The following is a 14369-nucleotide window of genomic DNA, read 5'->3' as shown; positions in this document are numbered from 1 at the left end:
ATAACTCAGCATAAAAATTAGACCAATTGTGAGCAGAAGATCCCCCAGCAAAAGATACTTCCAACTTTTGAAGAGTATGTGTGCATGCACGCATATGTGAGTATGTGTGTGTGAGCTTGTCATTGCTTGAGAGGCCATGGGGGAAGGATAGTCTCCCCAGAGCCAACTTCGAAGTTAACAGGAACAACATGACAAACACAAGGTCATCCAGAGTTCTCAAAAGTGATGTCAAAAGACAATGAAGTGTTAAGTACATTTTGTAAACCATGAAAATCCAGGACACAGTGAGCAAGTGATGAAGTTTGTTCTGAATATAACAGATGAATAAGTATACCAATATAACGCGATTTTCATTAACTATTCCTTTGCTCCCAACCTCAATCAAATGCTATTTATCCTTTAGCAGCAGAACTTACTATTATCAAATGTGAACATAATGAGCTACACTAGGCTTGCACTGAGATCTGAAAGATTAAAATTCCACAACTTTCCTTTCAATCTTCCACTTTAAAAAATCTTGGAAGTGAATTTAGTATAGTTAAAGAGTGAGCAGTCATGCATCAAATCCAAAACTATGTTTTTCTTGTCAAATACTGCTCTCTGTAAAGCGCATCACCAAACCCAAGTAGAAACTTACCCTTCAACTTGAGGTCGACATTACGTCTCAGCCAAGGATAAATCCCATAGCTTGGCATATCTTCAGGAATTGGATTACTGTTTATCCAGCCATCACAAGCAAACCGGAAGAAATTATCACAAGGGTCCACAGACAGATTTACTTTACTCAAGATGGAAGCAGCTATTTAAAAAGAAAATCATAGGATTAATGACAAGCACTGAACATTGTGTACTGGTCTCTTCCAAATTAAACAATGATTTCATATCAACCGGTTCCCAAGCCTTGGCTTTTACATTTCCCCTCAAATGACGCCCTGAATCAACTTCACTATATTAAACTATTACATTCAGAGTGAGTGGATAAACGTTTAGTCATATTATTGTTACTGGTTTTTGCAGGAGCACCCCTAACATCTGTGGGACCTGGAACAGGAATACAAATGGAGTATCAGGTAAATTGTTTGCCGGGACGCGTGTGACATTTCCTTCCATTCCTTTCATCCTTCTGCAAGGTGACTTTCCCACTCTTGCCACCAGGATCTATTTCCCCTGCCATGAATCTGGGCTGGCCTTGTGACTTGCTTTGACCAACAGAAAGTGGCAGAGTAACTTTTCATGAGTTTCAAAACTAGGCCTTAGGAGGCCTTTCACCTTCCACATTAAATCCCTTTGGAGCCCTGAGACTGCCCTTTGAAGAATCTCCTGGAGGAGGTAAGGCCATGTGAAGAAGAACCAAGCCACCACCAACCGCCAGACGTGTGACTGAAACTATCATGGACCTTCCAGGCCAGGCGACCCTCCAACTGAATGCAGCTGTATGAATGAGCCTAGGCAGTCTCAGCAGAGGAACCCCACCAAACCCAAGGCATCAGAAGAAATATTAAATCACTCTTGTTTCAGGCCTTTAAGGTTTGGGGGGGTTTGTTCCACAACAAAGGCTAACTGAAACAGAAGCCCACATGTAATACCTAAATGTTGACAATATCTATTTACAATATACCTTTATAAAGACCTGGAGGGCCAGGTATGGATCCTTGAGCCCCTTGACATTCAGGGCAGCTCTCAGAGGAATGAAGCCCTGGAAGAGACCCAAACAGGCCCTAAAAGGAGGCTTGGGGCCATCTTGCAGGGAATTCTGGGTTGAGGAGGGGAGAGGCATGGCCAGAGCAAAGTGTAACATTCTAAATGAGGGGCCCAGGGCAGGGGCCCCTCTTGCCCAAGTCTAGGGGCAGAACTGGGTATTTGTATGAGTTAACAGAAAGACACGATAGACTGATCTGCCATCTTTTCCTCTTTCTTAAGGCCACACTCGATTATATATGGAAGATAGTCAATCGGTAGGAAGTTTGTTCATACTTAAATATGTATCCATGAGCTTTAAAAAAAAGTCTTTCCAAAAAAAAAAAAAAGTCTTTCATTACAAAATGAGAAGGTCCCAAAATTCCTAATATTGAACTCCAACTCCCTTCCAACTGCTGGCTACCACTCTAGCATAAAGATATGCACCAAATGATTTTTTTTTTAAAAAGGCGGCCAATATTTTAATGACCTTGGAAAGATGACATCCTGGGTGATATTCATAATTAATTAATGCCAGAATACACTTATGTTTGAAGTAATGAAAACTCAATGAGTTATCAGCTAAACTTGAATGACTTGCCAAAAAAATATAATCTGCATAAATTTAGATGCACATATTACAGTTTGGTTATGTTTGTGGTTCCTCCAGGTTTAAAAGTAAGGCTACATATTTCTCTAGCCTAGACTTTCTATGAAAATTTCAAACAGCTTTTTGTCTTTGAGGAAGCTAATAATATACAAACAACCTAATGTCTATAGAACTTCAAAATCCCCATCATGCTCAATCCTTCCACATCCAAAAAGAAAAAAATTGGTTTAGAATCTAAGGTTGATAAGTTTTAAATTAACTTAATATTTTCATCTTTCAGAATTAATTAGGTTGTCTCCAATTACAATTTTACTTACTGCTACTAGTTTATCATTAATATTTAATATGCAAATTTGCTAGGACACATAAAATCTTCATTTTAGTTTGTATCTGTGGTTATTCTGGTTGTGCAGCCACAGAATGAATCTGCTGCGGGACACCTCAGGAACACGGGTCACACAAGTGTCAGTCCCACACAACATTTACAGTCACATAGAGGAACCCCCACACACATTTTTATTCACATAAGCACGTTGTTTTCTGGCCACCTTCCCAAGCCTCCCCCTGCCCCCAACCCTCAAATGTATCCCATCTCCTCAGTATTCTTGCAGGTACCTAAACTGCAAGATCAGCTCTGACCTCAGCCCTGGTATAAAGTGGGGGAATACATCGCTCACACTGAATTTGGAACTGAGCCCACTAAGTGGAAAAACTCCAGCTTCAGCCTCTCAATTCAGCATTCACAATTCACAGCTGGGCACAGGGCTGCACTTTCTGCAAGGGAACTGTGACTTCAAATTGCAAGGGACCATAGCTGTCAAGACACCAAAACTCCTCTCCCCCTACTCAGCTCCATGGAGAAAAACCACAGAGTCTTGTTTTAATAAAAGAAATATGATAATGAAGGAAATCTGTGAAAGGCCAAGCTATGTATTCCCTCAAGTCAATGCATATAAGGTAAATTGTTATTCAGTCTCCAGCTAGTGTTTATCTAGTAGAAGTGGAGACACCACTCATACCAGCCTGACTTTTTAAGTTTAATCAGGGCTGGGGGGGAGGGGGTAACAATAAAATCACTAATATTGAGCGTTTCTTCTGTGCCAGGAACTATGCTATTCTCTTAAGTGGGATGAACAAAGTCTAAAACAGCCTCACATGAGTTAAGATCCAGTTTTGCCATCACAGGAACTGAGCTCGGGTCCAGTCTTGCCAACTGAGCATTACAACGCTCTCTGGGTACAGGGTAAAGGATATGGCATTGTGGACCTGGATTACTAGTACTACCACCAACATTATTTTCTTCTAGTCTCACAACCAGTATGATAAATAAAAGCTCTTATTCCCATTTTACAGATGGTGAAACTGAGCTTAGGATGGTTTATATATTTAGCCCAGATCACATGGCCTGTACTTGGCCAGATAGATCATGTCTCACACTCGTCAACTTCTCTGGCCTTATCCACTATCATTAGCACGCCCTTTCCTTGTTTCCTCGTTTCTTTGTATTCTTCCTCCACCCCTTATTCTGAAAGAGGGATTAGGATAGATGGAAATAGAGAAGAGGAGAAAAGGAAAGTCAAGGAGAGAAGCCATCTCGGAAAAGATTGGCACCTGCTCGCAAAAAGTCCCGAACGTCGCTCTCCCGAACTTCATCCTGTCAGCACGCAGCGCACAGCGGCGCCCACGCAGCACTCACGAGGCGCCCACGCAACACTCACGCGGCGCACAGCGGCGCCCACGCAGCAATCACGCGGCGCCGACGCGGCGCACAGCGGCGCCCACGCAGCAATCACGCGGCGCCGACGCGGCGCACAGCGGCGCCCACGTTACAGTGAAGAGGACTGTAGCCCTCGCAGAAACAGCAGAAGTATCTTTTTCAATATTAGAAAGCCAGTCGCCAAGGTGAAAACTAAAAAGAGGGCAGCAAGGGAAAACACTAGCTGGCAGGAGGCGACATAATCAATGTCATTCTTCAAGCTTTACTTTTGCAGTATTATGATTCGTAATAAAGAGACAAAACTCATGAAATACGTGGCACTCCGTACGAAAAGTTGACTTAGGGTTTCAATTTGAGTTTGAGTTCAAAATGTTTAATTTCACACATCTGCAAAAACTGTTCCACAGACGAAGCACAAGGTGACGTCAAGTCTAAAACCTGTCCTCTGATAGTCCCACCTGGTGCCCCACCCGACGCCAGGTCCCCCTTGCTCCACTGGAGAAATCCCTAGGTCAGCTGCTCCGCTGGGAGCAGGAAAGGACCTGGGGATTCCCACATCTTTCTCATCCTTTCTGCGACGAGATCAAAAAGCTGAAACAGTTGTCTAGTCCCTAGACTCTAGTAGGTCTAATGTTATGAAAAAAGAGCAAGACAGGACCAGGGTCCAAGAGAGTTTCCTGGCATGGCCTCTGGCACACAGGCACAGATGGAGAGGAGTCACACATGAACTTGAAGCCCAGCCCTGCTGCTAACTCAGGATGTGACCCGGAGCAAGTTATTTAGCTCCTAGAAGCCTACATTCCCTCATGTGCAATTGGGCCGGGTGATAGCACCAACTTCATGCGGTTCTTATGAAGATTTTTATGAGATGGCACATGTAAGTCACTTAACATAGTGCCCGGTTTAAAAAAAAAAAAAATATATATATATATATATATATATATGTTGATCACTTAAGAATGGGACAAGGGACTTGCCTGGTGGCGCAGTGGTTAAGATTCCACGCTCCCAATGCAGGGGGCCCAGGTTCGATCCCTGGTCAGGGAACTAGATCCCACATGCATGCCGCAACTAAGGAGCCCACCTGCTGCAACTAAAGACCCAGCACAACCAAATAAATAAATAAATAAATATTTTTTAAAAAAGAACTCTATTAGAATAGACTGGTGGTTGCCAACGGGGAGGAGGGTGGGAGAGGGTAGGAATGCAAGTTTGGGATTAGCAGATGCAAACTGGTGCATATAGAATGGATGGACAACGAGGTCCTACTGTACAGCACAGGGAACTATATTCAATATTCTGTGATAAACCATAATAGAAAAGACTATGAAAAAGAATATATATATATATGTATAATTGAGTCACTTTGCTGTACAGCAGTAACTAACACATTGTAATTCAACTATACTTCAATAAAAAAATAAATTTTAAAAAAAGAACTCTAATAACACAACTGTCTAAGCTAGTACCTTTGTATAAGGCCTCAGAGTCTAAAAGCCCTTTCACCTAAGTCTTTTCCATCTCAATAAATGCCACCACCCAAGCACCACCAAAAATCTAAGTATCACTTTGATTCTCTGAATTTTCTTGCAGCCCACATCCAATCCTTTAGCAAGCTCTCTATCTCCTAAACCCTCTTGTCTCCCTTCCCATATCTTGAATTCAAGACAGCATCTTGACAGCACTTCTCACCTGGCTTGCCGAAATAACCACCTGCCTGAGCGACCTTCTTCCATTCTTGCTCCCTGTAGTCTCTCCTCCACCCCAAAAGACTCCCCAGCGTCGAGCTCTCCACAGAGAGATCTTTTTGAAGGCTAATAAGATCTTGTGTCTCTCTTAAATCCCTCCAGAGGCTTCTGAGCACACTTAGGAAAACCTCAAACTTGCTGGCGCCTGGGTTCCCTACTGACCCTGATCACCTGCATCCTGCCCCTTACCCAGAGGCTCTTCCCATTCCTCAAGTCCCCCAAGCTCTTTCCTCTACAGGACCTTTGCCCCAGCTGTTCCCCCCACCTGGAAAGCCCTTTCCTCCATCTTCACACAGCACTCCCTTCTCATTATTCAAAGGGCCCCTTCAATGTCATTTCCTCAGACTTTGCAATCTGGCCATCCTGTCACTTGCCACCACATTATTCTATTTTTTTTAATTTTCTGCATAACATGTACCACCAGCTGATATTTTTCTTGTCCATTAATTCCCTTGGGTGTTTGTCTTTCTTCCCTTACCTGGTCATTCGGCCTCACTGCTATATTCCTAGAACCTAACTCAGTGCCTGGAGTGCAACAAATATTTGGTGCAATAATTCATTAATATCTTCTCTTAAGGCCAAGAGGAAAGTGAAAGGACCATGTGCTTAACTTATCCCATCACTTTCCCCTTGGAAAACACACACTCGTGTCCCTGGCCACTTAAAAATGGGAGTGGGGCTGGGATCCAGGTCCTGCAACTCTAGGCCCTAACACTGGTTTATGGAGGGCAAAACTGATAGATGTTGCAAAACTGAGGCAACTTTAACCGCTCATCTTCACTTTGGGGTACCCACTGATACACAGCCTGTCACCTCAAGAAAAATTTGACTTGTAACGTGAAATAGAAGGACCCAAAGAGATTCCAGGTGACAGTGGAAGTATCGGTTTACAGAGGGTCCCTGCTTAGACGCAGACAGGCCAGACCCACTGACCAGAAGATACAGAAAGACTACTTGAGATAAATGGGAATCTATATCCAGCTAAGGAGATACGAAGGCCAAGGTCTCCAGGTCTTAAGAGAGGCCATTCAGCCTTCCACACCCCTTCCTGATTTCCTTATAATGATTTGGAATACCGCACAGCTGTTTCATTGCAAGGAAAAAGAAAACAGGAAACCTACGTTCCACAACTTCACACCAAGTCTGAAAGAAAATTTAAAATTTCATCAGAATTGCATTTCATACCTGGTAAACCTCAAGCAAACAAAATACTAAAAATACCGCCTGTTTTCTCTTCCACTCACCAAGGTACCATAATCATAACTTGACACAGGATGGAAAACTGACTTACCAGCTTCGATGCATTCTGGCTTCAGGCAGTACTCCGGCTTAGCTTGGAGGCTTAAGAAACCTTGACTCACTGAAAAAACAGACCAAAATAAAGAGATGACTGGCTTGCAGCAGACCACCACCAAGTAACCCACCGTCAGGCACATATGCGAGACATTTGCTGTCAGTTCATCCTTCCCTGTGTTGACACCGAATTCAAAAATCCACTTGGCTCAGAGTCACAGAACCAGACTCTGGTCACTAGCTAAGTAACCTTGGTGAGACTCTTGGTTGCTCTCAAACTTGGTTCTCTTGAACATAAGACACAACTAGACCAGTGCTTCTTAGAGTGGGGTCCCCAGGGCAGGGGCAGCACAGCAACATCACCTGGGAGCTACTTAGAAATGCAAATGAACGAGCCCCACCCAGACCTTCTGACTCAGAAACTCTGTGGGCGGGGCCCAGCCATCTGCGTTTTAACAAGGCCTCCCGGTGATTCTGATGCAGGCTCAAGTTTGAGAACCACTGGGTTAAACGATCTCTGAAGTCTCTTCTATCGCTGATTATCTGTGGTTTAAGTCTCATAATTTCACTTTTTGTTTACAACTACATTCTCATTTTAGTGATGGGAAAATTGAAACTTATAGACTGTGTCATTTGGACCAAATCCAGAGTGGAAGGAAAAAGCTAGCATAGGTGGCATTTAAAGTTCTGCGTCTTATCTAAACCACCCATACAGATACGGCCCATAAAAGGGGGAAGAGTAAAAATATATCGTATATAACTCAGTCATCTATCAAGAGAGTCATTATCTGCCTGCCCCCTACCCCACACACCCTCCTCCCACCAGGCCCAGCCAGACAGATGCATCTACCAGACAGATGCAGCTTGGTGGACCAAGCTTCCAACTACTTCCACCAAAACAAAACCCAACAAAAACCCTGTAAGACAGAAGTAGCTTTTCATCAATGGCTTAATTTCCCCCATCTGGCTGGTAACGTCATCTAAATGGATTTCTGCAGAAGTATAGAAGGGTGTCCTATTTGTAAACTTCAGGTAGCACCTGGGCATTAGCAGATGTGAGTTTAGACTTCGAAAATATTTCTGGTAGCCAAGGAAATTGTGGAGAATTCATTATTGCTGTACTCTGTGAGCAGAAATAAGGAATCATTTGGAAATGTGGCCATGGGGAGATGGATGGTGGCGGGTAAAGGGGGGACAAGGCCTTTCATAGCACCCTCAATAGAGAAACAGGATCAGAAAGTATGGCGGTATCTATATTTCTGCTAGAGATGGAAGACCTGTACATCACTTACCAGTGTGGCAACTTGAGTTATTTATTAACCCACATTCATCCTCCAAACAGTCTTTTTACCTGTGTTACATTAGAGATTCAAGAAAACTGTCTATGGAACAAACATCTCAGGCCTATTTTTAAGAAAAGAAGTATCTTGTCGTAAAGTTATATTTTGATTCCTTTAGAAAGCAAAAAAAAGGTAAAAATATATATGTGGAACATAAAGATTAGTATGGAATATTTCAATATGCCTTGGTGGTAGAACCATGGAGTAAATTTTCCCTTCAGTCTACTTCTATATGGTTACCAAATGTTCTTTAAGGAGCATGTGTCTTTTTTTACAGTGGAAAAACAAACTTTATTGTAAATAATAATATTTTATGATTCTGGACAATACCTTCTTGATACTAGCCTTATTTTATTTTAGAAAAAAAGATAATAAAATAGTTAAAGACATTCCTTTCAAGATACAAACTTCCAGTTCTAAAATAAATAGGTCATGGGGATGTAACATACAGCCTGGTGACTATGGTTAGTAATACTCCGTTGTATATTTCGAAGTTGATAAGAGAGTAGATCTTAAAAGTTCTCATCACAAGAAAAAAAATACGTAACTGTGAGGTGATAGATGTTAACTAGACTTATCATGGTGATCATTTTGCAATATATACAACTATTGAATCATTATGTTGTACACCTGAAACCAATATAATAATGTTATATGTAAATTATATCTCATTTTTTAAAGTTTTAAGGAGTTATTTCTTTCATGGAAAATAATTATTGACCGAAAACCTCTAAGGTAGCAAAACTAAAATCAAATATCTTTACCTGATGATGAGTAAAAGAAAAGTTTAAGTTAAATTAATTAGGACGCAGACAAACCCAGTCTCTGAAGGAAGAGCATCATTTCCATGGGGGGGTTATCTTAAGACCCTGTAAATAAAGAAGGGTCAACAAGCCCAGACAATGTGAAGGTTTAAGTGAATAAAACAGAGACAACAAAAAAATATTTCTACTATAAAAAATGAAAATGTTACTTTTTGCTGGTTAGGAGCTTTTTAAAAAACTTAAAGAGCACTTTGGTTTCTCATTTTAGATTAGTCTATAAGCAGCAGAAATGACTTCAGAATGCAGTGACATCATCCACACGAGCATGAGAATGACCATAAAGTGGGGGTCAGCAAACTATGACCTGTGGGCCAAGTCCAGTCCACTGCCTCTTTCTGAATGGTCTGTGAGCTAAGAATGTTTTTTACATTTTTTAATGGTTGGAAAAAATCATAAGAAGAATATTTCATGGCATGTGAAAATGATCCGAAATTTAAACTGCAATGTCCAGAAACCGAGTTGTACGGAAATACAGCCATGCCCATTTGTGTACATATTGTTTATGGTTGCTTTTGTGCTACAACATAGTCGGGTAGCCACAACAGAGACAGCATGGCCCAGAAAGCTGAAAGTATTGTACACATCAAATTTATATAATGTTATAAACCAATGTTACCTGAATAAAAAATAAATCTAAAAGAAAAAATGAAATACAATAAAATAAACTGGGTATAGGCATATAAGGTCTTAAATCCTAGGGCTCTAAGTTCTCTGAAACCACCCCAAGGCCAGTGGCTATCACTCTTACTGTATAAGGACTAAGGTTTTAAAAAAGAGATTACCCCAGAGCCTAAAATACAAATAAGAGAGAAGGAGGAATGCCAGAAATTGCAGACATGTGACTGAACTTATACAGGCAGAAAAATATACCACAAAGTTTACCCGGAAGTGCCTTGAAGAGAAGAGGCCCTTAACCAGAATACTGTCATAAAGAGCACTGGCTGGCGGGTCCCAGGAGATTTTGAGACAAGGACTTTGCTAGGTGCAGGGTGGAGGCGGGTGGCAGAGCCTGTGGAACTAGGCAGTGAAAAGGAGAGGAGGGAAGGAAGGGAGTCAGAAATAGTGCAGAGACATTTGACAAAAATATCATTTATTTTTTCATTTGAGAGTGTGCATTTATTTAAAAGCAAATGTCTCTGAATGTAGTCATCCAAAAGGACATGGTCACCTGAAGCAATACTTCTCAAACTTTAATTTGCAAATGAATCACCTGGGGATCTTGTGAAAATGCAGATTCTGAATCAGTAGGTCTGGGGTGGAGTTCAGGCTCCCAAGTGATGCTAAGGCTGCTGGTCCGCAGACCACACTTTGAGTAGCGAAGGCTGAGGGAGGCCACACCCTTATTCTCTGACACCATTACAGCTTCTGTAAAGATTCTAAGTGAGAGACAGCCAAGTTATTGGGCACACTGGAAAGTTATTTTTCCTATCTTAGGCAGGCCTCCTTACCCATAATAGCATCGCCTGGCTTGATGAATTTTACTGTGCTCTAAAAACTTCAGAGCTGATCCCAAAGAATCATCTTCTCTCAAGGAACAAAGATTTGGAATTCCCCAGTGGCTTAGTGGTTAGGACTCCACACTTTCACAGCAGAGGGCCTGGGTTCGATCCTTGGTCAGGGAACTAAGATCAGTGTGGCCCAAAAAAAAAAAAAAAGATTTGCTGCCATCAAGAACATTCTGATAATATGCTACAGCCTCAGAATGTAATCATAAGAGAGGAATTTCAAAAAAGCTTCAAGCAGCAGTAACGTCATTAAAAAGAGCACATATTTTTACATAAACAATAATCATTTGGATTTTTAAGTTTGGGAGTGTTTGCAAAACACAAACAGTCTAACTTTGTAGTCACTTCCCACATAGTACATACTCCCTTGACATGCCCATATCATTTTTCCTCCAGTTTTGAATTTCAGGATAGGACACTTGCCTAAACCCCAAGTGCCAAGAAATCTCACACCAGTTTTCGAGAGCCTCAATTTCAGTTGCAGGAGTAGGAGGTTTAGCTGTACCAGAAAGCAATAAACCCATCTAATTCCCTAAATCTTCAGCCACAGAAAACATGGAAAGGTGGTTTGCTCGTTTTAGCAGAGTTTTCAACCACCCAACCCTAACTCTTTTAAAGTTTAATTACTGGTTTTCCCCTGCCAAGATAAACATGGCCTCCTGCATCCTGCCTATGCCAAGGTATGTTCCCAGGCTTGCTACATTTCAAACTGCACCTAGACTCTCCTAAATATAGGGCTTGGTCCTACATGACTTTCAAGCTAATGAAACAGTATGGGCCGTATGAGAAAAATACAAAGGCGAAGAGTCAAAGATTCAAAATGCCTAAAATTTTAGAACATTCCTCTCCCCTTTCTATTTCGTTCTGTCTCATAAGAATATGCTTTTAACATCATATATACTCTCTGGGTACATCATTCTCACCAAAAGTCATTAAAATCAAAGAATCACAATACCTTTCAAATCCTAGGAGGAAAACCTCTGTTTTCCTTCATATTAGTTTTTAAATCTAAGAGAAAGGCAGAGTTAAATTTTGTATTCCACCAGAGGCACTGGATTAGAAAGGAATTGAAGAATATCATTAACGGTGCATTTTTAAAGACTGATTTGTATTTTGTGAGTTAAATTTCATGATTCATTCAGGCAAACACTGACAAAAATCAAATGGAAAGAAATTCCAGCATGGTTTGATCACAATGTAAAGTCTTTCCTCACAAAATAAATCAAAGTATCTGACTATGAATTCATAAACACTCATTTTGCTAAATGTAATGCATAAAAAATGTTTGCCCGATGCAACCAAATCCTCTAGCCACTCGAATCCACTTTATACCCACTTCACATTCTGGACTATGCATTTGGTACTTGGGAGTTTTTATTTATTTACTCTCCTAAAGAAAAAGCTTCCTTTCATTTGCATATTTAATAGAAACTAAGGATGCACCACCTGCTAACCCAAGCAAACAGCCCTCCACCTGCATCCTGACCAGGTTTGCCAGAATACAGCACAAGGAAACCACTGCACTAGCCCAGTTCCACTTACCTAGAAAGAGGACCGTGCCCAGCACCAGGGTGCCACCAACGAACACGGCCAGGGCGATTCGAGTGCCTCTGTTGGCCGTCTTCCCACTCTCCACGCTGCTCCCTGTCTCTGCATCCATTGGGAGAGATGTAAGGGCCAGGCAAGAAGAAAGTCGCTTTTTGTGGTTTGGTGGCTGGTCTCAAGAGTCTGTTAGGCGTTGACATCCAAGGTTCTCATGCTCTTCTACTAATGGACAGGTTAAAAAAAAGCCCGTCAGGATATGTCCTCTCGCCACCCTTTCTCAAATACTTCTTCACAAATGAAATAAAAGAAACCCAAAAATATTGGTTGCCTTGGCTTTCCCCCTGACCAGACAAAACAAACAGTGGTTGCTTTATCTTGGTGCTCTCCCCCCAGCAACACGGCGCTCCCCCTCTCAACCGATTGTTCGGCAGGCTCTTCTCTCAGGCGTTCCGAGTGTACATGTTTTACTATGTTACTGAACAGATGTTTTAGCTATTTAAATGTATAGTCACTTGGGGAGGAAAAAACGATTGTCTTTATCAAAACTGGATTCTTGTCAAACTCCCCCAAACCATGATAAGTTAGGTGGCAAGGATTCTTCCGACCCACTTCAAGATCTCAAAGAATCACATAATTCTTTGGCAATAATCATTCTGCTCGCCTGAACTGTCTTCATCAAAGATAGTCTTTCAGTGTGCGAGTCCCTTTTTAAAGCCTTCTAAGAGTTCCTGGGATATCCTGGAGCATTTTATTTTAGGAAGTTTGTGTATGACAGCATGTGCCAAAAATCAGAGTCATAGCCCAGCGCAGTGCAAAGTAGCAATTAAGACAACCTACAGAGGCTGATGGTTTGGACTGGAACTTTTTTTAAGGAAGAAGGAAAAGCACTTCCTTCCCGTGGTGCTAAGAATTGTACAAAAGGCTAGTAAGTGTTCAAATTAAGCTTATTAGCCAGCACAAAAGATATGGCAAAAGGGTTTTTCCCTGCATGTTTTGATGAAAAGTGCACCTGTGTATTGTGTCCTCCAGCCCCACCATTGGTTAGTACGTTTTTGTGTTTTCATCAAGCTCCGGTCTCAGCAGATTCCCCAGGATGAATTCAGAGGTGATCCGTCTCACTGGAAAGACTGATTAATGACTGGGTCTTTGATTTCTTGGATTATATTGATACTAACAATTTAAATTATAAAAATCTGCTTTCTTCACGGGGCAGGGCAACTGATATTTCAGTGTTATTAAAATGATATCGATTTTATGATCCAATGATATAGATATCATTAATTCACAGCACAGTTACCACCCACCTGTTTTTGTTTTGCTGGAGGTCACAGGACAGTGGGAGTGGAGCTGGAGAATTCAGCTACATCGAGAAACCAGGAGAGCACTTCTCTCATGCAAAACTTCTGCCTTTGGCCTGGGAGGCATCACACCAGGGCTCAGCAGACACTGAGGAGTCCAGTATAACATGGGCTCACGCTCACAGCCTGTAACACATCCTACCTTACCTTCTGCTCATTTCATGTTGCCCCCAAACCAGAAAGAATAAGCCTTTGTCCAAATTATGACATCACGGTATTTTGTAGACATTATGTGCTCATTAGCTGTGGACGTTGTTATTGTTGTTCCAGTAACACATCCTAGCAGGCCTTTGGCTTCTAGGATGGGATCCTCCCAAGAGTTTTTGGACTTGACTCCATACTACTTCTTAGACTGTGAGCTCCATGAGGTCAGGAATCACATCCATCAAGTTCAGTGCTGCAGCCCATCAGCCACAGTTCATGGTCCGCAACAGTGAAGGGAGAAATAGGAGCAATGAAAATTACACAAGTTAGCCTCAGCCACTTACTCTTAAAAAGCAACTTCAGGAACCTCAGATGCTAGTGTCTGGGGGTCTTTCAGCCTCCTAATTTCTTCTAAATGCTCAGATGATAATGACACTTCACACAGGTATAGCACTTTCATATCCCATTTTAACCTCATGGTAAACCTATATACTTGCTAGCAAAGGTATTTTTATCTCTGTTTTGCCCCTAAGAAAACTGAGGCCCAAGGACTGGCCTCAGGTGACACAGGAAAAGCAGGAAATGGAAAGATAGCGAGGGGGATCACT

The 14369-nt window shown here is 41.8% G+C and overlaps 1 protein-coding gene across 2 annotated transcripts in view; it reads right to left on the bottom strand.

The window, feature by feature from the left end:
• PHEX (phosphate regulating endopeptidase homolog X-linked) overlaps window positions 1-13649 on the bottom strand; it is a 194712-nt gene extending 181063 nt beyond the window's left edge. The window contains exons 1-4 of one of the 2 annotated variants that reach the window (XM_036841159.1): window positions 13564-13649; window positions 12257-12481; window positions 7044-7112; window positions 638-799 (exon numbers count right to left, since the gene is read on the bottom strand). In XM_036841159.1, coding sequence (XP_036697054.1) covers window positions 638-799; window positions 7044-7112; window positions 12257-12374 — 349 coding nt within the window. In that variant the 5' untranslated portion in view covers window positions 12375-12481; window positions 13564-13649. Of the gene's footprint in view, window positions 1-637; window positions 800-7043; window positions 7113-12256; window positions 12495-13563 lie in introns of those variants that run through there. The other variant, XM_036841160.1, reaches the window with a different exon arrangement.
• Window positions 13650-14369: the final 720 nt, after the last annotated feature.

Source organism: Balaenoptera musculus, chromosome X (assembly GCF_009873245.2).
Source record: "Balaenoptera musculus isolate JJ_BM4_2016_0621 chromosome X, mBalMus1.pri.v3, whole genome shotgun sequence".
Classification (NCBI taxonomy): Eukaryota; Metazoa; Chordata; class Mammalia; order Artiodactyla; family Balaenopteridae; genus Balaenoptera; species Balaenoptera musculus.
Note: the sequence above shows the minus strand (reverse complement) of the source record. Positions and strands in the feature narration are given on the sequence as shown.